At 50.7% G+C, this 26,527-nt stretch overlaps 1 protein-coding gene across 16 annotated transcripts in view; it reads left to right on the forward strand.

Annotated features, from left to right (window-relative positions):
• The window catches only part of MAP2K4 (mitogen-activated protein kinase kinase 4), a 147,034-nt gene that overhangs the window by 94,220 nt on the left and 26,287 nt on the right, over positions 1-26,527 (forward strand). For 15 of the 16 annotated variants that reach the window (XM_014577690.3, XM_014577691.3, XM_075903425.1 and 12 more), the window contains 4 exons: positions 24-143; positions 3,513-3,632; positions 6,722-6,773; positions 18,987-19,114. In XM_014577690.3, coding sequence (XP_014433176.1) covers positions 24-143; positions 3,513-3,632; positions 6,722-6,773; positions 18,987-19,114 — 420 coding nt within the window. The remainder of the gene's footprint in view (positions 1-23; positions 144-3,512; positions 3,633-6,721; positions 6,774-18,986; positions 19,115-26,527) is intronic. The other variant, XM_075903434.1, reaches the window with a different exon arrangement.

Below are 26,527 nucleotides of genomic sequence, written 5' to 3' on the forward strand. Positions count from 1 at the left end.
TCTGCCACTCCTTACTTTTTCAGAGAATTCGGTCAACGGTGGATGAAAAGGAACAGAAGCAGCTTCTAATGGACTTGGATGTAGTGATGCGAAGTAGTGACTGCCCTTATATTGTTCAGTTTTATGGAGCACTCTTCAGAGAGGTGGGCAATCTGAGTTTGTTTCATTTATACCAGAGGTTTTTATTTTAATTTAAAATTCTGTTTGTAGCAGCCTTCAGTGTACTGTAACAGGAAGGAGTTAATTTCCTGTGGGATTTTTGGGGTGCAAGTTGAAATCCTTCCCAGGCAAAGCCCGGTCCAGCCTCCGAAGCCGCGAGCAGAGTCTGCAACTGCCCTTTTGTCCAAGCTGTATGCCTCAGACAACACCCTGATTTAGTAGGATGTAGCCATCCTTAAGGAAAGGTCAAAGGGACTCTTACTATTTTGAACTCTCTATAGAAATCCTCGTGGGTGGTGCCCATTCCACGGGCTCAGCCTTATATCCAAGCTAACACTTGCGGATACCAGATTTTAGTGCTGAAAGCTGATTTGCCTGCCACTGGGTCTCCAGTGTGAGGCTGATATTTGTCTGCTGATGAACACACAAGTCCAGAGGGTAGACTTCATCAGGACCATCCTCAACTACAGGCCAGCGAGACTCTCCCAGAAGCACAGTTCCACGCAATAATGATGCTTGTAGAGAGCCTCAGGAATCACCCATCACCATGGCAAGAAATTGCTTATAGCTCCTAGGCCATCGTATCTCATGTGGTTTAGCATGTGAGACTTCGGCTCAAACTTCTTCAGGTGTGACTGGCATCAGTCTCCGCACCAAGCTGACGCCATCTAGACACACATTGTAGTCCCCCCACTCGGTGATTATTTCCCTCAGTTAATGGTTAGACCCATTAGCAGTATGTTCAGGATTCCCTTTCTTAAGGCCCCAATCCTCAGCGTCTCTCGTGACAGCTGCATCAGCAATGGGGTGGGGAGCTTGCTTTGAGTCCCTCGGTACCTCTGGTCTCCGGAAGAGCTCTTGCTATGCATCAGCATCAGAGCGCTCAGGGCAGTTTAGCTGGCTTACAAGGCATTCTGACTAAGGATGTTAAATATTGGTTAATTTACTAGTCAAGTAGTTGATGGAATTTCCATTGACTAGTCAATAGGCACTTCCACATTCCTCCTTTGAAATGTACAAGAGCCCCCGCTGGGAATGCGGAACTCTGTGTGCAGCCCGTGGCCAATGGGAAGTCCCGCTGATTCCGGGTTGCATGCGGGTGCTAGCTTTGAAATGTACAAGAGCCCCCGCTGGGAATGCGGAACTCTGTGTGCAGCCCGTGGCCAATGGGAAGTCCCGCTGATTCCGGGTTGCATGCGGGTACTAGCTTTGAAATGTACAAGAGCCCCCGCTGGGAATGCGGAACTCTGTGTGCAGCCCGTGGCCAATGGGAAGTCCCGCTGATTCCGGGTTGCATGCGGGTACTAGCTTTGAAATGTACAAGAGTCCCCAGCGGGGGGTCTTGTGCATTTGAAAGCGGATGTGCCGTCATAGAGCTTGGGGTCAGCGGGGGACTCAGAGTCCCCCACTGACTGCGGGCTCCATGTTGTGCTGCCGATTTGAAATGCCAAGGCAGCATTCAAAGAGGCAGCATCACACACCCTGAGCTGGGGATCAGCTGTGCGGCACTGCCCCTTTGAGTGCCGCCTTGACGTTTCAAAGCAGCAGCACCACACAGCTAATTCCTGGCTCAGCTGTGTGGCCACTGCCGCTTTGAAGTACCCCTTTTCCCCCCCTTTGCCGCCTCTATCAGATAGTCTTTAACATCCTTACGTCTGACCTCATGTGGCTGGCTAATGTGTGTCAGTTCTCACAGACCATACAATAATAATGTTTTATATCAATAAACAGGGGGAGCACGCTCCTCTCCCCTTTGCCAGGAAGTACTTTGCTTGTGGGAATTCTGCATAGCCCACTCCATCCAGCTCAAGGCTTTCTGTCTGCCAGGTTCTCAGAATGAGTTCTCAGATCACCGCAGCAGAGTCTTCTCCATCTACCACAAGTACACTGTCGACCCACATGTTTCAGAGTGATCTTCCTGAAGTGGGGAACTCCCCAAAGAGATCTGTTGGCAACGAAGCGCTGCAGGAACTTCTCAATTTCTCCTCTCTCCTGGGCCACAGTCCAGGATCTCTCTCAGGACTCTTCTCCTGCCTTGTATGGCTCATCGCTTCTGCCCATTCCTCTTGTACACAAGGTTTTGCTGAAGCTCAGTAGCTTCAAAATCCCCCCAGGACTCCTGGCATTTATCTCTAGGGGAACATGGCCCCAGCTCTGTGAAATGGGAGCGATGGGGTTGTAACACATTGGAGATTTCTTTCTTCTGGAGAAAAAACAATGAGTTTTCAATTACTTAAAGTAAAATTCTAGACTTCTCTTACACACCTCCCCATGTGTTAGCAAGTAAGAGCTTTTCAGAAGGCTAATCAAGAAACATTTATCACTGAGCTGAGACAACTTCTTTGGAGCACATTGGTTGGGTTGTAATTGACTTACATCAAAAGTCTGGCCTTCATTCATAGCCACACACTATCAAGACTGAACTCTGAACTGCCAGGCATGGTCCCAAGGTCTGAAAACTGATGATCAGCATATACATGGCAGAACCCGTTGGAAATGAGAGTGCACAACACTTACAAGCATAGACTCAACCACCCACCTTTTCATTCTGCACTTGGTGCAACCCACCATATGAACTGCGCTTCCGAAAGTTTGTCTTGTCAGTACCCTCTCTCTGCCCCTGCTCTGGACAAGGTTCAGCCAGAAGAAAAAACTCCAGTCTAGTTGTCAGAACTCTTGACCCATCTGAGGTTTTAGGTCTGCAAAGGTTTAAGTTCAAGAATACAATGCTTAGTAAAATGCTGCAGCCTCATCGTCTTTGTTTCATCAAAGCCTGTTTCTCGGGTAGCCGTTGCAGCCACATCTGTGTAGCACAGTTCAGGTTACATTGTGCCGTTAAAGCTATCCCCCTCTCTTCACTGACAGCACTGTACCTGGGCAGGGGCACTGTGTGCAAGGCAGGGATATTCATCTTTCATGGAGGATTGCTTCAGTTCCTAGTTTGAAGGTTTATCTGGGGTCCTGTGTAGTGTGTAATTTGTTTTGTAGCCATTACATCTTTTAAATAAAATGATGCAAATCGGGGAAAGTGACTCAGCTATGGGTGCTAGGAGCCAACTCCATGTCCAGTGACTTGGATCTTACACAGAGGAAGAAGAGGTGCCTCTTCCCTCTGGTCTTCTCTTTTTCCTGGTAGGGCAAGGTTGACATAAACTGAAGGGAAATGCCCATACTTCCACTGGACATATTCAAATGTGCACCCAAGACTCTTTACAAGACTTTAGCCCTCTTGTGGGCAAGACTGTTGGAGCACAATAAATGCTGCCAGTTCATGGCCCTGATCAGATTCTCAAGGACTCTCCATTCTATTGATTATGTATTATTTTACCATGATATCTGTTTCTCTTTTTTAGGGTGATTGTTGGATCTGTATGGAGCTCATGTCTACCTCGTTCGATAAGTTTTACAAATATGTATATAGTGTATTAGATGATGTTATTCCAGAAGAAATCTTAGGCAAAATCACTTTAGCTGTAAGTATTTAGATTTGTTTGCTTCCTTTTTGCACATTCTTGAAGATCATTTTAAAAGTTTATGCTTTTGACCTTTTAGCTCTGTTCCCTCTGGTTCTGTAGAATCTTTACGGTTTGTGTTTTATCATTTCTTTATTACTATGTTAACCTTTATTTCTCAGCCAAGATGCAGTCAGCAGCCCTGAAGGGGCAGGCCTCAGTGAATAAAGACACCCAGAAGCTTTTGCCTGAAAATCATACTGAATCCAAAGGCCCTTTTTTGTGCTGGTTAATTGACCCTCCAGTAACCCTCCCCTTAGATTGTCATGTTAATCGATGGTACTAGCCTGGGCTGGTTCATTGCTTGACAGTAGGCTCCCATTCCAGACAGGACCAATGGAGAGCCAAACTCTTCTGGTTTGTCTTCTTTTCATGCTGCTCCCAAGTTTTCCAGTGCATCTGAAATTCATGAAAATGGTACTTTGGCGGAAAAATCATGGAAGAGCACACGTTTTTGAAGTGCTTTTTTCCCTATATTTTCATAAAGAAATGTGATGGGTTTTGAATCTGTAATGAAATACAAAATGTCCACATTTCAGGCATTTTGTGTTTTCTTCTGATTGTTTCTGTCACTTATACTGGCCACTCAGACGTGGGAAAAATCTGGTCTTGGAGAGTTTTGATCAGCCAGTTTCAGAGCACATAGGAGTTCTGCTCTTGATTGCATTCTCCATGTCTGTAAACATCAGAGTGAACAGGTACTGCCAAAATGAAAGGGAGGTCCAGTGCTTGGCACGATGGGGTGCGTTGCATGCAATATTGGGGCTGACACTGGGTCTCCAGCCTTTTCTGACTTCTGTAACTGTCTCTGCAAATTCTCAGAAATAAATTGGGCTTTTGGAGTGGTGTATGACATCTGTATGTTTAAGGCAAGAGAGCTCAGGAGCCTCTAGTCCCCAGAGCCAGCATGCCAGTAGCCTTTAGAGGGATGGCCCAACTGAGTGGACAACAGAGACTCCATTTCACCAAAGTGTTACTCTTTATGCTAATTATAAGCTAGAGGAGGTACTTTCTGAGGATTAATGCCCATCACTTGGTTTATGGGCACAGTGGGGCATGCTGGCTGCATGGAGGAGCTGGCAATTTCTGAACCTTCCTTTGGTTCCAGAACTATGGAGGCTTCATTTGAATGGAATCAAGAGGTCAGCGAACCTCAGCCAGTTACACTAGTGGGTTTTTCAAACAGCCTTCCACAGTAGAGGCATTGGACAGTGTCATAAACAAAAACAGCCCTTCCCAAGTCCTGCTCCGCACACACAAGTCCTGGTACTGGACTTGCAGAGCAGTGGGATAGTGGCTGAAGGAGAACCCTATGTATATGTATCATCATACCGTTAGGGGCTTGGATGCTGCTCATTAAGACCCTAGGTAACAGGAGCTGCATGCATGAAATACCAAAGCAGTCTGACCCTAGAGACCTGCACTGATACAAATTTTGTATCTCCATCCGATCCACCACCCACAAACCTGGTCCATGGTTACTTGCAGATTTGCAGGGCTCTACTGACCTCTCCTTTGGAAATATTGGAGTAGGTTCTTCGTTAGCCATACTGAGAGAAATCGCTTGGCAGTCAGACTGCTAACCTGTCCATGGGATCCACACTTAGGAAAAGTCTTGTGTAGATGCAAAGGAAGGGGATTGGAGTTCAGAAAAGGGATGTGATCAAAGTGACACCAGTAACACCAGAGGTTTATAAGTAAAGTGCTTATTCCACTACTCTCGGAGTCTTCCTCTCTAGCAAGGGAGAGCGGCACATACAAAGTTCACCATACCTCCTCTAGCCTAGAATTACAGCTTGAGGTTACATCTGTTGGGTGTGCTTAGTTTTGATTTGGTTTAGATTGGTTTTCTGTGGACACACTGAACTGCCCCCTTTGGCTCTCGTCCCTCACTAGCCCCACAGCCTAAGATGAGGAAGATATTTCTAACAATGGTCTGAGTGGTGGGTTGTTCTCTCTGTAAGAGCATAACTGATAGGTTGACAGAGGGGTCTGGGGACAGGTTGTCTAAGCACCCCATGTTAGCTCTTAGCCATGGTATCCTGCTTTCTTCCTGCAGAACACAGTCCTCCACTAGTCTTTTCAAAGCATCAGTGAGTTGCAAAGACGTCAATGCCTAAGGAGACCAGCTGACAAAAGTCACCCCTCCTGGGACATTATGATTGTTTCTGGAAAATGTACTTCTAGGATTTGTCTAAGAATAGCTTCTGATTGACTCAGCCAAAAGCCGTGGCTTGCCCAAGGCCGATTGTTGTGGAATTACTGGCTGACTGCTGGCAGCTGCCAGGATAAGAGCTTTTCTTCTCGCTCTGCCTCTTGGTCAGTGACTCAGGCTTTCTTCCTTTCCTGTTTTTTTAAAACTTTTTTGCGGATTCTGTGAGTTTATTTTCTTTTTGTTTTTGTAACAAGCTGAAACGCTTCTGCTTTTCTCAGCTGTTCTACAGCCTCTTCCTTTGTGCCATCTTAAAACCTACCACACTTTGTTTTCTCTAAAACCACATTCTCTGTTACTAATATGTAATATTTAAAATAGTTCTTTTTATACTATGCTTCTAAACAAGCCCATACAATTATTTTTTTTGGTAAATTCATGTTCCATGTCTAATATTTAATACCTTAATTTAAAAAATGCATACAAATATGCAAAAGATCTGCTAACATATTTGCCTTCACACTTTATACTTCTGTTTACTAAACTTTATATAATGTGTAAAAAAAAACCCGTTTTTCTTAACATCTTTAAAATAGTTGTAAATGTGAAAAAGCTCAGATACAAGCAGTCGTAATGCTCCCATAAAAATTCAAAATGACCACTATTCCAAAAGTCTGCATGTCCAGAAAGGAGGTAGGAGAGTGGACATACACCAAAAAGGGGTGCGGAAATCTGTCAAAATAGGCTGATGACCAGTATAGAAGTCTTATATTGTTTCCTTTCAGACACTCAGGGTTCCTTACTATTGTTCTGGTTCATGTTGCTCAGAGAGTTTAATAAGCACAGGAATGTGACTACAGTAACTCGCTCTTCATCCACAAAATCTCTTTTTTCCTAGACTGTGAAAGCACTAAACCACTTAAAAGAAAACTTGAAAATCATTCATAGAGGTAAGTTTGTAGGTTTAATTTTTGCAAAGAAATGTTCAATTATTTTTCCTCTTAAGTACAAGAATTAATTTAGCTGAATTTCATGGTTAGTCCCTATTTACAGTAAAATTATACTTGTGGATCATTAAAATTAGTTTCATGACTATATAAATACTTTACATTCATAGTATTTTGTTTTTGATGGTTTCAGTCATTTTTCCATTTTCCCTTAATATGTGAAGTGTGTAAATGCAGGTAGTGAGAACATACGTCTGTACAGAGCACCTTGCATCTCAAAGTGTTTTACAAATTATATTATACTAATCTTCTAAACTCGGCCTTTTAATTGCAGTTGCAAAATTGTTGTGCTGCTTCCTGTTTCTAGGTGGATGTGCATTGTTTGCAGGTGCATTTTAAATGCAGAGTCTAGAAAAGTTAGCCATATGCTGGACCACTAAAGTGAAACCACTGTTGAGGTAGAACACTGCAACTGTTGGGACTCCATACAACTGCACAGCAGCGTAGGGCCAGGTATGAAGACTGCTGTGTCCAGCTGAAAATGTTGAAAGGCAGATCTTTACAAAAGCAGGATTTTGTTAACTGGGAATGTGAAGAACTAGTCGACTATCTGTAAGCAAATGCTCGTCTCGGCATTTCAAAGCAGCAGAACCACATAGAGTCCATGGTCAGCTGGGTACTCCCCAGCTGACTATAGGTTCCGTGCGGTGCTGCCACTTTCAAACACCTGGGAGCCTGGTGTCAGATTCCTCGCAGCAGCGCTGTGTGGAGCCCGGGATCAGCAGGGGACTCCGTGCAGCCCACTGTGTTTCAAAGTGACACTGCCATGTGGAGCTCGCAATCAGCTGGGGATTGGGCTCCATGCAGTGCTTTTGTCTTTGAAACACAGCCGCAGTTTCAAAGCGGCAGTGCCTCACAGAGCCTGGAGTCAGCGAGTCCCCAGCTGACCCTGTGCTCCACACGGCGCTTTCATCTTTGAAGCGTAGAAACAGCTCTAGACCTTCAAAGGCAGAGGCGTCCTGTCGACTAATCAAATAGTCGATGCATTTTGCATCAACTATTCGATTAGTCAGTTACGCAACATTTAACATACTTATTATTAACTACATTGGAACATGGCCAGGACTCTGGGCATAATAAGCATTGTACAGAATACAGAATCCTGAGAACGTCTAAGCCACTATTCCTACAAACAAACCTGTTGGCATGGCCTATGTTCTCTGGTCCTAGATCCACAGCTTTACACTTGGGCACGTTAAAACTCATATTGTTTGCTTGTGCCCATCCTATGAAGCTGTCCAGATCACTCTGTATCTGTGACCACCTTTATTTACCACTCCCCCAACCTTTGCATCATCTACAGATTTGATCAGCCATGATTTTGTATTTTCTTTCGGGACACTGATTAAAAATATCCCAACTACCCATGCAAAATGATGGAGACAAATTTAGCTATAATCACTCGAGAGATCTTGGAGTCATTGTGGATAGTTCTCTGAAAACATCCACTTAGTGTGCAGCGGCAGGCAAAAAAGCCCATTGAATGTTAGGAATCATTAAAAAAGGGATAGAAAATAAGATCAGGAATATCTTAATATCTCTATATAAAACCATGGTACTCCCACATCTTGAATACTGTGTACAGATGTGGTCTCTTCATCTCAAAAAAGATATATTGGCATTGGAAAAGGTTCAGAAAAGGGCAACAAAAATGATTGGGGGGTTGAAACGGGTCCTATATGAACAGAGATTTGGGACTTTTTAGCTTAGAAGAGAGAGGGGTAAGGGGGGATATGATAGAGTTCTATACAATCATGACAGGTATTGAGAAAGTGAATAAGGAAAAGTTATTTACTTATTCCCACAATATAAGAACTAGGGGTCACCAAATGAAATTAAGAGGTAGCAGGTATAAAACAAACAAAAGGAAGTTTTGCTTCACTCAGTGCACAGTCAACCTGTGGAACTCCTTGCCAGAGGATGTGGTAAAGTCTAGGACTTTAACAGGGTTCCAAAAAGAGCTAGATAGCCACTGATGGACCTAACCTCCATGAATCTATTAGCCAGGATGGGTAGGAATAGTGTCCCTGGCCTCTGTATGTCTGTAAATGAGTAACAGTGTAAATTATGTGAGGATTACCTGTTGTGTTCCCTCCCTCTGGGGCATCTGGCATTGGCCACCATTGGAAGACAGGATACTGGGCTAGCTGTCCTTTGATCTAACTGTGTATGTCTGTTCTTCTTCGAGTGGTTGCTCATGTCCATTCGAAGTAGGTGTGTGCGCCGCGTGCACCACGTCTTCCGGAGCGTTTTCCCTAGCGGTACCCGTAGCGCCGGTGGGGCGCCCCCTGGAGTGGCGCCGCCATGGCGGGGCATAAATACCCCTGCTGGCGCTGCCCCACCTCAGTTCCTTCTTACCGCCGTGTCGGTCGTTGGAGCGTCTCTCTCTCTCTGTCTGTTAGGATTAGATAGTTAATGGTTCCCGTTTCTCACATTGTAAATAGTTTGTGTAGTTAGATAGTTAGGTTTTTTTGTTTTTGCTCCTTCCCCCCTTGGGGGTAAGGAATGCCAGGGCTGCAAGGCTTCAAGGCGTGCGCTGACTGCGGGAAGTTTATGCCCAGGGCGACCCACACGACAGCTGCCTTAAGTGTCTGGGTGAGGCCCATCTGGCAATTGCCTGCAAAATCTGCAAGTCTTTCAAGCCCCGTACGAGGAAAGAAAGAGTTTCCCGCTTGAAGCTTCCCCTGATGGAGACGGCGCTTCAACCGGTACCGCCGGACCAGCCTGCGGTGCACAGTGCACCGGCCTCCATGCGCGAGGCTGCACACCGGCACCGGGCATCGACGTCGAGATCCCGGCACCGGTCTCACTCTCCGCCATCTAAGAGGGTGAAGAAGTCCTGGGGCAGGTCTCCGTCTAAAAAGCCAACGTCCGATGGACACCGCACCGGCAGTTCACCGGTGCGTGTTTCCCCCCCGGTGCACCGTCGGCACCAAGGGGGCCTGGTGAGCCCTGGTCGCCTGCCCTCTCATCGTCCATCTACGCCGGACACCTTTGAAGCAGTGCAGGACCTAATCAGTCTTACGACCTCCCCGCCGTCGTCGGTCAACTCGGACGGGTCGAGGTCACCCCCGTTGGAGGCTTAGAGGGCACCGCCGTCGCCCATGCATGGCCCGGGTCGGCATGCTATGGTGGCTTATGCGTCGGGACCACCCCCGGTGGGGTCGGCTCCCACTGCTACTACGGCACCCTTTGCGGCGCCGAGCCATCAGTCTCAGGGAGCTTCCAGCCATGGCAGATCGCTGCTCTCCACTTTGCCAGGGCCCCGCTTGGCCGTACCGGTGCCCTACCCCCATAGCCATGTGGCCTCACAGGAGTCGGCGTCCGTCTCCGTGCCGTCATCGGCACCGGCATCAACCCAGTGGTCTACCCCGGCACCGGGCCTAGGCACCCCGGTACCGTTTCAGTCGGGCATGACTCAGTCAGCATCGAGCTTGAGCACCTCGGTGCCACAGCTGCTGGCCACACAATCGGCACCGGGCCTGAGTACCCCGGTGCCGCAGCTCCAGTCGACGCAATCGGCACTGGGCATGGGCACCCCAGTACCACAGCTTCATACGTCGCACTCAGCACCAGGCCTAGGCACCCCGGTGCCACAACTCCAGGCATCACAACCGACACTGAGCCTGAGCACCTCGGTGCCGCAGCTACTGGCGATGCAGCCGGCACCGGGCCTAGGCACCCCGGTGCCGCAACTTCACGCAACACAGTCAACACCGGGGCTGGGTACCCCGGTGCCGCAAACGTTGCAAATGGCACCAGGCTTGGGTACCCCGGTGCCACAACTACTGATGACGCAACCAGCACCGGGCCTGGGCACCCCGGTGCCACAGTTGACTGCTTCACACTCGGCAGAGTTCGCCGCACCGGGCCTGGGCACCCCGGTGCCACAGTTGACTGCTTCGCACTCGGCAGAGTTCGCCGCACCACGCATGGGTCCCCCAGTGCCGCAGATGGCACATCCTCGCCGCGCCCATGCGGGCAAACCTGAGTCGATGGCCAGGTTTGCACCACACTCCTCATCGGCTCCGCCTTGGCCGGAGTCCGATTACTCTTCGGACTCAGACGCGGTGTCGGTTCGGTCAGGGTCTTCGGGAGCATCCTCGACCCACAAGTCCAGATCCAGACACCGGAGGGACCACAACCAGCAGATGTGGCCCCCTCATTCACAGTGGCCTTTTTGGACTCCCTGGGCCTATCACCAGTGGCAGGGCCAGTCATCACCATCTATGGGGTCGGAGGCTTCAGGGCACCGTTCCCGCCCGTCTGCGTCCCTGTCTAGGGCGCCTCCCTCCCCCCTTAGAGTGCCGCAACAAGATCCTGTGGCACCGCAACCACCGGTACCGGAGACAGGCCCTCCGGAGGCTCAGACCGTCCAACCGGCCCTGCAGTTGGTCACGACCGCTCCCGTGTTGATTCAGGAGTTGTCGTCGTCCTCCCCCGATGAGGCACTGGCGGATCCAGTGCCTGGGCTACCATCAATGGATGCCAGAGCACATCAGGACCTCCTGCGGCTCATGGCTTCCAACCTGGCTGTTCCGGTTGAGCCCATAATTGAGGATACCGATCCAATGGTAGACATCCTCACTGGGGACACCCCTACGCGTTTCGCTCTACCGCTCAATAAAACCGTTTCAAAGATTACTAATGCCCTGTGGCAAACGCCAGCAACCCTGACCCCTACCCTAAAAGGGGTAGAGAGGCGTTATTTCGTCCCGCAGTCGGGTCACGAATTCCTTTACTTCCAGCCCATCCCGGGATCATTGGTCGTACAGGCCGCGGCCCAAAAAGAAAGGCTTCCCCAGCCCGGGCCTTCTCCAAAGGCAAGGGAGCCTAAGAAGCTGGATTTGTTGGGCCGTAAGGTCTATGCTACGGGTGCTCTGCAGCTCCGTATCGCTAACCAGCAGGCAATGCTGAGCAGGTATACTTTTAACACTTGGCAGGCGGTCGAAAAATTTAGAGACTGACTCCCGATGGAGGACCACCAGGAGTTTGCGGCTATGGCTTCCGAGGGTAAAGTCATTACACGAACTGCCCTCCAAGTGGCATTGGACACTGTGGACTCGGCAGCCCGCACCATGACGACTGGTGTCGTTATGCGCCGCGGGGCGTGGCTCCACGTCTCGGGGATTCCCTCGGACGTGAAGCATACCAACCAGGACTTGCCTTTTGAAGGGAAGGCCTTGTTCTCGGAGCACACCGATTCCAGGCTCCATACCCTAAAGGACAGTAGGTCAACTTTGAAGTCCTTAGGCATACATACGCCGGCCACACAGCGGCGACAACTGCCATATAGGCAGCAGGTTAGAGCGCAGCCCCAGGTCCCCCGTGGGGATTTCTGGAGGCGCCGCTCCTGGGCCTCCAGTGGAGGTTCCCGGGCAGCTGCACACCCTCAGGGGCCTAGGGGTTGATGTCGTCGCCCCAGGTCAGGTCCCCATGGCCCTTCCAATCAGGGCAAGCCACAGTTTTGACATGATATTCGAGAGTCCTGTACCAGACTGCCACCCTGGCCCCCTGTTTGGGGCCCGGCTATCCTGTTTTGCCCAGGCATGGGCCCTGATAACATCAGATGCCTGGGTCCTGAACATTGTACATATGGGCTATTCTATCCCATTCCTGGGCCCACCGCCTTCAAAACCCCCTACCCTGTCCCTAGTAAGGGACACCCCTCATGAACACATCCTGTTTCAGGAAGTGGTGGCGCTCCTCGAAAAAGGAGCAATAGAAAGGGTCCCACCGCATCTGCGGGGCAAGGGGTTTTACTCCTGTTATTTTGTTGTTCCAAAACCAAAAGGGGGAGTTCGTCCTATCCTGGACCTTCGATACTTAAACAAGGCGGTTGTAAAACACAAGTTCAGAATGGTGACGTTGGCCTCGGTCATCCCAGTGCTACAACTGGGCGACTGATACGCGACTCTCGATCTAAAGGACGCCTACTACCATATGGCTATCAGGCCCAGTCACAGGAGGTTCCTCCGGTTTATGGTGGGCCGTTACCATTTTCCGTTTACGGTACTCCCCTTTGGGTTATGTACTGCACCAAGGGTATTCACAAAATGTATGGCTGTGGTTGCCGCCTTTCTGCGCAATCGAGGGGTACACGTGTTCCCGTACCTCGACGATTGGCTAATCCAAAGTCGCTCGTACGAGCAGGTAGAAGCTCACGTTTCACTCATAAGAGCTCTCTTCTTAAGGTTAGGGTTCATGATAAATGTCGAGAAGTCATCCCTGACCCCCTCCCAGATCATAGAGTTTGTGGGAGCCCTCCTTGATGCAAAGGTGGCAAGAGCGTTCCTGCCCCACAGCAGGTTCCTCTCCATAGTGGAGCTGATCTCAGGGCTAATTCGGTCCCCCATCACGACACCTCGGGTCTGCTCCAGGCTGCTGGGCCATATGGCGGCATGCACTTACACGGTGCGACATGCCAGGATGAGGATGAGACCTCTGCAGGCGTGGTTGGCGAAGGTCTTCTGCCAGTCCAAGGGTCTATGGGACTCCATAGTCACAGTGCTCCCGGACATTCTGGACTCCCTACTCTGGTGGAGCCAGGAATCCGTGGTGCGCAGCGGGGTTCCCTTCAACGCCCCTTCCCCCTCGCTGACGCTGATCACCGATGCGTCCGACCTGGGATGGGGTACACACCTTGGGTGCCACAGAACTCAGGGCCTCTGATCCCATTCCGAATGGTCCCTGCACATCAACGTCCAGGAACTGCGGGCGGTGAGGAGGGCCTGCGAAACATTCCTGCTGAGGCTCTCCCACCACTCCATCCTGGTGCGTATGGACAACACTGCAGCGGTTTTTTACCTCAACAAGCAGGGTGGGGCGCGTTCGCCACCCCTATGCAAGGAGGCCCTGCGTCTCTGGCACCTGTGTGTCATGCACAATACCATGCCTCGGGGGAGTACCTCCCCGGGTGCAAAAACCTACTTGCAGACACACTGAGCAGATCCTTTGGAGCCCACGAGTGGTCGCTCAAGGACTCTGTTCTCAGTCAGGTTTTCCGCAGGTGGGGCTATCCCCACCTAGACCTGTTTGCCTCGGCACGCAATGCCAAGTGCAGGAACTACTGTACCCTGCTGGGGCTGGGGAAATTTTCCAAGGGAGACACCCTAACGACCACGTGGCCAAAGGGCGTTCTCTACGCTTTTCCCCCATTTCCACTAATTTCCAGGGTATTGACCAGAGCGAGAACTTTCAGGTCCTCGATCATCCTCATAGCCCCCAAGTGGCCCAGACAGTTCCGGTTCCCCATCCTGGTGGACATGCTGACCCAATACCCTATAGCACTCCCTCCAGTTCGGGATCTGCTAACCCAACCTTGGGATGGGGGGATAATGGTTCACCCGGATCTCCGGTCTCTTCACCTAACGGCCTGGTTTATCCGTGGTTGAACCAACCAGAAAGGGAATGTTCCCGACAAATACAGATGGTGCTCCTTAGCAGCAGGAAGCCCTCTACTAGGCGGTCGTACGCTGCCAAGTGACGGCGCTTCTCGTCTTGGGCGTCCCGGAGAGGAGTACAACCGTCTTCGGCCTCTATTCCAACTATTCTCGACTATCTCTTTCAACTCAGTTCTAGTAGCCTGTCCTTCTCTTCTTTTAAAGTCCATGTGGCATCTCTCTCCGCCTTCCATGTTGGTACGGCAGGAGCCTCTCTTTTTTCTAACCAGGTAGTTAAAAGGTTTCTTACTGGTTTGGAGAAATTGTACCCCTCGGTGAGGGCTCGATACCCTGCCTGGAACCTCAACCTGGTCCTTCACAGGCTTATGTCCCCTCCTTTCGAGCCATTGGCTACGTGTTCATTGAAGCACCTTTCATTGAAGGTTGCTTTCATAGTAGCCATTACGTCTGCTAGAAGGGTATCAGAGCTAAGGGCGCTGACTATAGAACCGCTCTACCTCGTTTTTTCGCATAATAATGTAAGGCTACGGCCTCATCCGACCTTCCTCCCGAAGGTGGTTTCTACTTTCACCTGTCTCAGGAGATTTATCTACCGGTGTTTTTCCCTAAACCACACGCCTCCCCTAAGGAGCGTGTTTTACACTCCCTAGACGCCAAGCAAGCGCTGGCATTCTATATTGACCGAACCAAGCCCTTCCGTAAATCCCAACAATTGTTCGTTGCATTTGGGGATGGGGGAAAGGTTCACCTATTTCTACGCAAAGGTTATCAAGATGGGTGGTGCAATGTATAGCAGAGTGTTATCAACTGGCTGGGAAAACCCCACCCAGGGTGAAGGCGCACACTACTAGGGCGCAGGCGTCCTCGGTAGCCTTTGGTGCCCAGGTACCTATCACAGAAATTTGCAGGGCAGCCACCTGGTCTTCCCTTCACACATTTGCAACACACTATGCGCTACCTGAACAGGCTAGGGAGGATGCAAGGGTGGGCTCTGCAGTCCTCGAATCTGTGATGTAAATATGTAAATATATGGATCCGGTTGTCTTTGTTCTGGGTTGGTGACTTGTCACTGTGTAATTGTTCAAATAAATCTGTTATTGTTCACCTTCCTTTATGACTCTGGTGTTATGACTGTTCCGACCCCTCCTCCATGGGGTTAGCTTGGTAGTCACCTACTTCGAATGGACACGAGCAACCACTCGAAGAAGAAAAGAATGGTTACTTACCTGTAACTGTTGTTCTTCGAGATGTGTTGCTTATGTCCATTCGACTCCCACCCTACCTCCCCTTCGTCGGAGTATCCGGCAAGAAGGAACTGAGGTGGGGCAGCGCCGGCAGGGGTACTTATGCCCCACCATGGCGGCACCACTCCAGGGGGCGCCCCGCCGGCGCTACGGGTACCGCTAGGGAAAACGCTCTGGAAGACGTGGTGCACGCGGCGTGCACACCTACTTCGAATGGACATGAGCAACACATCTCGAAGAACAACAGTTACAGGTAAGTAACTGTTCTTTTCTTACATTCTTAAATAGCCTAGGGCCAAGAACCATTCCCTGGAGGACTCTATTAGAAACACCGTCAAACTGATTATTCCCTCTTTACCATTCCATTGTCAGTCTTACTAGTCTGCTTGTTTAATACATTTAATGTGCACTCTGTTAATTCTATATCGTTCTTGTTTGTAATCAAAATGTCCTTATTGCAATCTAAGTGTTTTACATCAAAGGGAAGGGGGGTGAAGTAGTGTGTTTTATCATCACCAGCTTCTGCTGGTGAAAGAGACCACCTTTCCAGCATACAGAGGACGCTTGTTGTCTCTAACATCATGGGACCAATGCCGTAAGCAACAATGGAAGATATATTATATCAACAATGTCACCTTTACCAACCAAACTTGTAATCTTATTACAAAATGTTTTGTTTGACAGGCTCTATTTACCATAAACCCCTGTTGGTTGCCATTAATTATATTGCCATCTAATTCTTTGCTCATTGAGCCATCTCATCTGCTTCATTATCTTGCCCGGGATCCATGCCAGGCTAACAGGCTCATCCTGTTACCCTCTTTCACACTGGCACTGAATTAGCTTTCTTCCAGGCCTCTGGAACTACCCCGGTGTTCCATGTCTGCATCAGCGAGACTCTGGTCAGATCCCTGTCTTTATGTCTCTTCCAAAGGGATGGGAGGTCAGCCTAGATCAGAAGTTTTCAACTTTTCTTCACCTGGGATGATTGACTAGCCACAGTTTTTGTCATGATTTCAACCCTGCACTCCTCTGGAGTGGAGCTGGAAAAGTGCTGATGCTGTTACGGTCATTCCCCTTTCTAGTCCTGCCTGCTCTGTGCTCTGTTCCAGGGACACACTAATTCAGCAGGGCAAGGAGCCAAAACATGAGCAGCAAAGGCCAATGGTCAATGTCACTGATTTACTCAATGCAGATACAGACAGGAGGGAGAATCTGCACCAAGGATGGAGTACTGCAACAGCCCAAGGGAAAAGGAGCAGACCATCCCCCTACTGCCCTTTTCCTCATTTCCCAGGGTCCTAGCACTCAATGAAGGCCCCAGCTTCTTGGGAGGGGAGGACCCTTCAAGAATGGCGATCTCAGGAGAAAGTGAGAGCAACCACGTGAAGGATGCATTAAAGGCAGCTGTCAAGCAGTGGCCAGGGGACTTGCTCCATCTTCCCAGAAGTCTTAAGGAGTCAGCAAAGGCAGACCTAGGAGCCCAGCCACCTGCTATAGGCCTTCTTTAGAGACATGACTAGCCTGCTGCTGGGAACATCTTTCACGCGAAAATTCACTGACTCAGCCACCAGCATTTCCCACTGCCCCTTCCTCTGCTTCAGAAGGGCTTGAAGAAGTTCACAGCTGTAGTCTACGGACGTTCTAAATACGCAGAAACTCTGTCCTGTGTGCTCCTGGCATGCGAGGGGGCTGGGAGTCAGAGCTGTGCATTAGAAACACGCCTCCGGTAGCATATGAGATGTGTCATTCCCATGCTGGTCTATGTTTTTCCTGGTTTAGCAAGTTCCCATTGTACCCCAGTCTTAGTTGTGCAGTTTCTATACACTGATCTGCCATGCCTGTGTCTGCCATTAGAACCACTGTCAGAAGGTGGAAGCTTTCCCACCTGCATGCAGTGAGTGCCTGTTTCTGTATGTCTAACAGGGAGTTCCTGCCGTAGGTCTCTTCTGGGAACGTGGTGTGGCTGCGCATTCCCTAAAAGACTCATGGCTGTGGTCACTGAGGAGACGCACCTGGATCAAATTGTTTCATGTTTCTGGTGTTTCTCAGGCTGGTGATATAGAGGCAGAGTGAATGACTTTAATTGTGCCATTGCAAACTTTCAATATTTGGAAGGGAGTGTATAGAGGGACACTCATGTTGTGTTTCCCAGAATTTCTAACATTTGTGTTAAACAAGTACTACTTTTAATTTTCTGTCTGTTTGCTTAAATAATAACTTCTTTCAGCCTCTACTGCATTGAACAAGGGTTGTTACCGGACACTGCGCATTTAAGTGACTTAATCAGACACCAGCAGAGTGTGAGAACTTCAACATTTTGGCATACTTATTAGCAAGGAATTTTACTAGAGTCGGGCCCATGCTAAAGGGGAAGGTTGAATTAAGATGTGCAACTCCAGCTATGTTAATTACATAGCTGGAATTGACATACCTTAATTTTAGTTTCCAGGCGTTCTCCATAGTGAGAGGCCGATGGGAGCAGGAGTAACAGTCACCAGTGGGGGTGGCCTCTGAGTTTGATTTGGCAGGTCTTTACTAGACCCACTAAATTGAATTCCAGAAGATCGCGGCAGCATCCATCTTCCCTATAGTGAAGACGTGGCCTAGCTTCCATTGTCCTAGAATTTTAAGTGGGGATACTGGGGCTCATAGAATCACAGAACACTAGAACTGGAAGGGACCTCGAGAGGTCATCGAGTCCAGTCCCCTGCCCTCATGGCAGGACCTTGTTGGCTACTGTGGTAAAAATGGCCTGCATCTTTTCCCCACTAGGAATTTACAGTGAGCTGTAGTTAGTTGACTGAGGCCCACTCTGTGAGGCATTTCACAATATGTGTGTCTGTCTGAAACAGGATAGCTTCTGACCATCCATCTGTTACAACAAATATTTTCAGTTTCCAAGTGCCAGAGCTGTTTGTACCTGCATTGGGCAAGCTGTAGTTGCCACACGAGAAAACAGACCCTGCCCTAAGGAGCTTATGTGCTAGTAGAGACCCAGCCGGACGAGTCCAAACTCACTGAACATCCCAGGAGCTGTGCTGGATCTCACTGCGTGGAGCGGGGGGGGGGATGATTCTGGGCTGCAATGTGAAGGAGCAATAGGTCCTGTGACACTTGGGAAGAGAGGGACACTGCTTCTCTCAGAGGAAGGGCATGGGAGACAGCGTGAAGGTGATGGCGAGCAGGCTGCGCAGGGGGAGATTGGGAGAGGCGGGGACTGAGTGAGGGGAGAGCAGGAAGAGGTGCAGGTGACAGGGGATCTGCCTCGCAAAGATGGAGAAGCCTGACTTGGATGCAGGAGGCACAGGGAGGGCAAATGTAGATCCCATGTTTGGGAAATACGTGGTGACCTCACCACTGAACATAAACGCAAAGAGGCAGAGTTGGCACCGAATATTCAGCTGTAGCTCTAATTTTCTCCTGTCTGTGTCTGTCATTGCACAGCCATGTGGCTTTTGACATGGAGATTTCCAGTCATGACTTATTTCTCTTTCTTTCACTCACAGACATCAAACCTTCCAATATTCTTCTGGACAGAAATGGGAATATTAAACTCTGTGACTTTGGCATTAGTGGACAACTTGTGGACTCCATCGCCAAAACAAGAGATGCTGGGTGCAGACCATACATGGCAGTAAGTGGGATCTGACAGTCTTGTTGCGGGGATTGGGATGACCATGGGATATTGTGACCGTGGCGGGGTGCGATCACCCTCTCCTGCCCCGGGAGAGGGGTTCGGCGGACCCCGTCGCCGGCCTCCGGTCCGTTGTTTCCGGAGTCTAGTCTGATATAGTGTCTTTGGGTGCGATCACCCCGCTCGGCCGAGTCTGGGGGATCTGCGAGCCCAGGGGTCGCCTGTCCCTTTGAGCGGGGTTTTTCCCCGCGGTCTCTGCCGGAGGCTCCGGCTCGTCGGCGCTGGAGCAACCTGCAACTCCCGACGATGGCGGGAGGGGAGGGGGACCCAGGCCCTCCCTCTCCACCGGGTCCCAGCCCGGGGCCCTAAGCACAGGGGTCTGCTAGCTCCCTGTGCGGCGGACGTGGGATTCCTTCCCGAAACGCGTTCACCCACGGACGCCAAAAGGGCCCCGCCCTGGGCTGCTTCCTCCCCGCCGCTAACCCCATTGGCCTCCCCATGGGGTCCCCGTAGCCTGCCGTGGCTCGGTCGTTCAGCGCTGGAGAAGTCCGTCCAATGCTGGAAGGTCCGAGTCTGTTGATGACCCGCAGTTGGGGGAACCTCGATCACTCGCCTCCGGGGGTCCTCGTTGTGGCTCCGGGCTTCCTGGGGCGGCGTCTCCCTGCGCCCGGCCCCAAGCCCTTCGGGAGCCGGCCTCCAAGGTCGCGTCCCCCTTGCCTTGCCAGCGGGTCCTTTTTAAATGGCCTGCCGAAGGTGACGCGCTACCGGCACGCCGCCCCCCCCAGCATCGGCGCGCACTCTCCATCTGCATCCTGCCCCACCCCTGGCCGCTGGGCGGCGTGTTAGCCGCGGCTCGGCTTTGCAGCCGCGGAGGGAGCCTCCGCGGCCAGCGTCTGCAGCGCGCAGGCTCTCCCCCTCCGGGCACCGTGGCGGAGAACCCCGTCTCTCCCTGCCCCCCCTAGGGCTCCTCAGTGCGGGCCGAGAACAGCCCGTCACAGATATGTTGACTAGAGATTCCCACCCATTAGCTGAGTTATGCCTCAGTCCAGTTCCCCAGAGCAGGCATCCGCACACTAAAAATGACAATTGCAAACCTAAAGTGATCTGCTCCACTGGTGGCCTCATCAGGGTCTCCTCCCTCCCCCCGGCCCCGAGTCCTGGACAAAACAAGCCACAGAGTCCGGGTTTCCTTCTGACCCGAGAGGGGAGAGTTAAAGTACATCCAGAGGGGAGTCTGAACAGCTGTCCAGGCCATGGTTATTCTGGGACAAAGTGAGGACTTCACTGTCCAGCATCTTCCATCAGCACAAAAGCTGCAGACTGGAATAAGCAGCATGGTGAGGGGAAAAGGAAACTCGGTAGGAAAGGGTTTGTATCTGCACTGACCCTGGGTTTGTGAGATGACCGTAATTCAGACACAGCAAAATCTTTCATTATTGCGAGTCACTAGACAGCCACATTTCCAAATTGCACCCAGCTAGTGCAGTTCTGGGGAACACCAAATAGTTGCCAAAAGCAGCTGAATGGAAATGGCTCCATCTTTGTACCGGTTTTTGAAGAATCACTTCGTTCTCCCATTGTGATTTTCAAAGCAGTCAGTGGGGTTTAGGGACACTTTCGATTCTCTGGACTGCTCTGAACATCTCAATCCATATTTTCATCTGGGCTAAGGACATAGCTATTGCTCTGCTGAGATGAGTGTCACACCACTAAGAGTCCAGCTTGTCATAGAGCCATTTGGAAAGCTTTCTGTAAACCTGACCCTGAAGGCCAGGGGTCCCGTGGAGCAGGGATTGTGGGTTCCCCGGAAAGAAGTTTGCTGCTGTGGATCAGAATGCAGAGCTGCTGGGCTGCTACAGATCCAAGCGTGGCCGTTTATTTACACCCCACTATTGGTCTCCCTTTCCTGGCTGTGAATAAGTCTCTTGAATGACACCACGGTGCTGTTGATCCCTGGGTGTGTTCTGTTGTTGAGCTCTGTCCCCAGGGTTCTTGGCCATCACCTGCTACGTCTGATTCCCTTAACCACTTTGAATCCCGTTGCACTTCACATTGGGCTCCCCTTAGCTGCCAGTCTTTGTCGATGTTAATTGTGTTCATGTGTTCATCCTCGTGCCCCATTTTCACAGTCTCTTGGCATTCTGCACAGCTGACTGCCAGTGAGGTCCTGCTGGCTTCTCCCTCTCATTTGCTCACATTCTGTAAATTGCCTGGAATTATTTTCACATCTGTGTTTCATTATGATGAGGTGAGGATCAATGGGCCTTTTTTAAGCAGTTAATTAGGTAACTGTAGCCACTGAAAATCTCCACAGTTACATGCTGTGGGCTCTGCGGTATAATGCTTTTACTGCAGAGTCCTCAGCACAGCCGGCTCCCCGAAAGTGAAGCCGGCAGCCAGTGTGTGCCAGGAGTGGCTCCCGACAGCTGGCCCCGCTCCCAGGGAGCCGGCCACATGGCAAGCTCTGCAGTATAAGCTTTATACGCAGAGCCCTCAGCGCAGGGCGGCAGCTGGCTCCCCAGGAGGGGGGCTAGAGCCTGCGTGTAACCGTTATGGTAACCGATAAGCTCATTCTCATTGGTTAACCATTCATACCGTTACGCTGTCCCATTCCTAGTGCTCAGGCAGCTGTAGTCTGTGTGGGCTGAACTGGAGCCAATTGGCTGTCTGTCACTCCACTGTCTCCTGCCTTTTCACGAGCTGCCCAGGGGCTGTGGGGAGAGAAGCTGCCTTGGCTAGTGGCTTTCCCAGACTCCAGCTCCCGTCCTCTCCCTGGGATTCCCAACCTGACAGGGAAGGCAGGTGATGGAACAACCACATTACTCCCCTCCTACCGGGAGATGTAGCAGACACCAGGGAGAGCACAGCCGCTGCTCAGAGAGCTTAGGACTCACTCTGGAGCTGCTCCTCAGGCTTCTGAGAGAGGCAGCTGGGAAGGAAGTGCCCCTTGCTGCTTGGCCTAGCAGTTGGTCCCCCGTGAACATTGCTGTTTAGTGTCTTGAGGGCCACAGGTTCAAAATCTCATTCGAAATGGGAACAGAGACATGTTCTTGTGTTCTTATGGTTTTCTTAATTCCAGTGAAACAAGCCCATAACAATCCTAGCTCAAGCAGGATTTGTTAGAGTGATCCAGTTGAGAGGGAGGAGTTTTGACACTTGAATTAAGGGGCTGTTCCTTTCTTGTTGCAAAGCCATCAAGGCCAGGAGATGTGCAAGGAGGTAGCTACGCAGCAGGCAGATTTTTCAGCAAGTGGACAGGGGTAGCAATGTGAGAGGGAGTAAGCTGGCTGCTGATTGTGGCTACAAAGCTGACTGTCTGCAGGTGGATGTTGTACATGGGACTTACCACATGCCTTTTGGCTTGCCAGCTAGTGTGCACTGCCCAGGCCCTGCAGTGTGAGGCACATCAGAAATACCTCTGAGGGATAAGTGAGATGAGGATTCACCAACTCTGTCTGCAGCAACTCATTTCTCATCCGGAAAGGAAAATCTTCCTGGCCGTGTGGTAGCCCTACCTCTGCAGTCCAATGCTATGACAGAGCTCAGCACAAGCACTGAAAGGGGGATTCCTGCGCCTGGTAACAATGCAGCCTCTGTAGCACGCTTCACAGGGGTCTCCATGTGCATGTCCAATGGGGAGACTGGGGGTGTGAGCTCTGTGACCCATTGGTATGTACAGAGCAGCAGCACTGGCTGCACCAAGACTCAGCGTTTGAGCAGCAGAAGCTTCACAGGCCTGATCACCAGGTTCTCTGTGGGATCAGTTGCTCACTTAGCAGCAGTCAGGCTGCTTTTTGATCGTAGGTCCTGCAATCAGAGATCCCTCGGAGGCTGTAGAATGGAGTGGTGCTTATTTCTCGGGAATAGCCCTCTGATGGAGATGCGTGTTAGCAGGAACTAAGACACGAGCAAACAGCCTAGGAGGAGACGTGCCGGTACCATGGCACGGTTCCACGCGTCTGACATAAGCTGCGTAGAGAATCCCGGAGGAGATGCCTGAGCTCTGAGCAATCTCTGCGTGTCAGAGGCATGCTAGTGATGTCACTTGCATACTTCAGTGAGTTAGGCTGAGAACATACCTCCCTTTGCTCATTCATAAGCTAAAAATGTTGCTGAGGTTAGCTCCGTGTGGGACCTCTCCGGTCTAAACTTAGCTCACTGCATCGCTTGGCATGCAGCCACATTGAACAGCTTCCACCGTGAGGTCATGTCTGCACTTCGGCTGCCCCACATCTCTCTCTGGGGGAGGAGGCAGCAAGAGCATTCATACAAAACAAGCAAGACCTGGCACCAGCCGTGGTGGGCAGGCCAGTCCCTTAGGGCAGGTGTGAGCTTTGCAGGGAAAGATGCTGCTGTTTCCCTTGGAGTCAGGTGCAGAGTTTAAAAATTGGCTCCTAGCGACAGCTCTTCTCCAGGGCCCTGTAGCCCAGTAGCCAGTGCCTGGGTCATTACAGGAAGTGGAAGTTGAGAGTCCTGAGGCACGTGATCTAGGCCTGGTTAGTACCAGGCCTAGGGCTTCGTGTAGCTCCAGCTCCCAAACTGAGCCCAGCTGGGCTGTTACTCACTGATACGTAGGCAGTAGGTGGTTGCATCTGAATTCTGACAGCACTCAGCACACAGGGTGGGCACAGTCACTGCTTGGAACGAGCTGGTGAAGGTTCCTAAGAGGAATAACGTCAGACTCAGTGGTGTCGGATGAATCTCACAGGAATGATGGCATTACGTAGAGGAAGGGTTACGTGTACCCGGACATGACCCTGGTTGCTGCTGCTGGCTAGGGTTGGTGTCTTGGCTAAATGAGAGAGCAGGTGTGCGCAAGGGAGGGTGATGGATGTAGGTATGTGCCTTTGCTTTGTAATTCGTGGGTTCGTGGCTTTGAGTTTTTTATTGTTGTCCCTCAGCCACCTGAACTGGTTTTATCAACTGAATTGGCCTCTTCTTTAAAATAAAAATAGGTTGAAAACTGAGGGAGGCAGAGAAACAGAGTTGGGGTGCGTGTCTGGGATCGTAGGTTAGGGCTGGAAGACACCTCAGGTGGCCATCTACTCCATTCCATTTGTAAAAGCAGGGCCAATCCCAACTAAATCATCCCAGCCCAGGACTTGTCAAGCCAGGCCTTAAAACCTCTAGGGATGGAGATTCCACCCCCTCCCTAGGAAACACATCCCAGCGCTTCCCCTCCCTGCTAGGGAAAGAGTTTTTCCTAATATCCAACCTAGACCTGCCCCAGTGTAACTTGAGCCCATTGCTCCTCGTTCTGTTATCTGCCACCGCTGAGAACAGCCTCTCGCCAGCCTCTTTGGAGCCTCCCTTCGGGTAATTAAAGGCTGCTCTCGAATCCCCCCTCACTCTTCTGCAGACTAAATAAACCCAAATCCCTCAGCCTCTCCTCATAGGTCATGTGCCCTAGCCCCTAATCATTTTCACCGCCTTCTGCTGGACTCTGAAACGCTGCTTGAGTCCCCCAGTGGCACCGTGCTCCCTGCAGCGTTTCGCCTTTGAAGTGTAGCAGCAGCCCTGGGGCTGTTGCTACACTTCAAAGACAGAGGCTTATCGACTGATCGAATAGTCGATGTAAATTGCATCAACTATTCAATTAGCCAGTTAATCTAAATTTAACATCCCTAGTCTGGACCCTACCCTTACCTCCAGTGTGTCTGCCTCTCCTTCCAGCTTAGTGTCAGCTGCAAGTTGCTGAGGGTGCAACCCATCCCCTCGTCCAGGTCATTAGTGAAGATGTTGAACAAGACCTGCCCCTGGGGCGCGCCACTTCGCACTGGCTGCCAGTTAAACATTCAGCTGGTGACTCCTACTCATTGAGCCTGATCATCTAGCCAGCTTTCTATCCACCATACAGTTGGTTTCCAATTAATACTTCTAGAACTTGCTGGCAAGTACCCTGGGAGAGCGTATGAAAAGCTTTGCTAAAGTCAAGGTATATTAAGTCCACCGCTCTTCCCATATCCACAGAGCCAGTTACCACATGATAGAAGGTAATTGCGTTCGTCAGGCATGACTTGCCTTCAGTGAATCCATGTTGACTGTTCCTGGTCACCTTCCTCTCATCCTTTCAAGATGGATTCCTTGGGGACCTGAGGGATGGCTGACCAGTCTGTAATCCCTTTATCCTCCTCCTTCCCTTTTTTAAAGATGGGCACCATATTTGCCTGTTTTCAGTCATCTGGGACCTCCTCTGCTCATCATAAGTTTTCAAAGATAATGACCAATGGCTCTACAATCCTAGAACACTAGAACCGGAAGGGACCTCAAGAGGTTACCACTTCCAGTCCCCTGCACCTAAGGCAGGACCAAGCACCATCTAGATCGGGGTCGGCAACCTACGGCATACGTGCCATCAGTGGCACATGAGCTGATTTTCATTGGCAGGAGCTCAGTCCCACTCTTTCCCCTGCCCCGGGTAGCATGGAGCTGCACTGGCGCTTGAGCCTCACAGCTGGCTGACGCAGGCAGGGAGTTCAGCTGATTGGCAGGGGACAGGGCGTTGTCAAGCAGCTGCTAAAGCAAGCCTAGGCAAAATACGGCCCACGGGCTGTATTTGGCCTGCCAAACTACTGGATCTAGCCCTGCTTGCCCTGCAGAAACGTGGCTGCGGGGCGCTTTCTCTTTAAGTCCAGAGGGGACGGGGGAAGATTCAGCTGCTGTTCCTGCCCCCAGCACAAGTGAATGAAAAAGTGAATCAAAGACTCAAAGGGAGGAGAGATTCCCATCTTGTACAGGGAAGTTTGCCTACTGCAGGGATGGGGCATAGCTGCTGTGTGCCGAGAGGGGTGAAGCTGGGCTGGGTGCAATCAAGAGAATGCAGTGTCTCCAAGATGGGAAGGAAGATGACTCTTGCAGCTCTGGGCCCTGCAGTGTGCCTGTGGCATAGAGGGTGTCCTGCGGCAGATCAGGGGAGCAGGAGAAGTAGTCATGGCCAAAGCAACCTTCACCACAGGGATCCTCTGGTAGTGATGCCTATAGGGACTGTAGGAGTGGGGCACTTACAACTGTCGTCACGTCACCTCTTTCCTTTTCTCGTGGCTAAGGAAAATAGACTGAGCTTCTCAAGCCCCTCTGGTAAGGCAGGCAGTCTAGGTGTCCAAGTTTTCTTGTGGCTCTGTTCTGAATCGTTTCCTGTTTTCCAATGTCTTTTTGCAGTCTAGACATGGGGATGTTGGAGGGAGTATTTAGAATCATAGAGCTGGAAGAGACCTCAGAAGGTCATCAAATCCAGCCCTCTGCCCAAGACAGGACCAACCCCAACTAAATCAACCCAGCCAGGGCTTTGTCAAGCCGAGACTTAAAAACCTCTAGGGATGGAGATTCCACCACCTCCCTAGGGAACCCATCCCAGTGCTTCCCCAGTCGCCTTGGGAAATAGTTTTCCCCTAATATCCAACCTAGACCTCCCCC

This window comes from Pelodiscus sinensis, chromosome 20, assembly GCF_049634645.1.
Source record: "Pelodiscus sinensis isolate JC-2024 chromosome 20, ASM4963464v1, whole genome shotgun sequence".
NCBI lineage: Eukaryota > Metazoa > Chordata > Testudines > Trionychidae > Pelodiscus > Pelodiscus sinensis.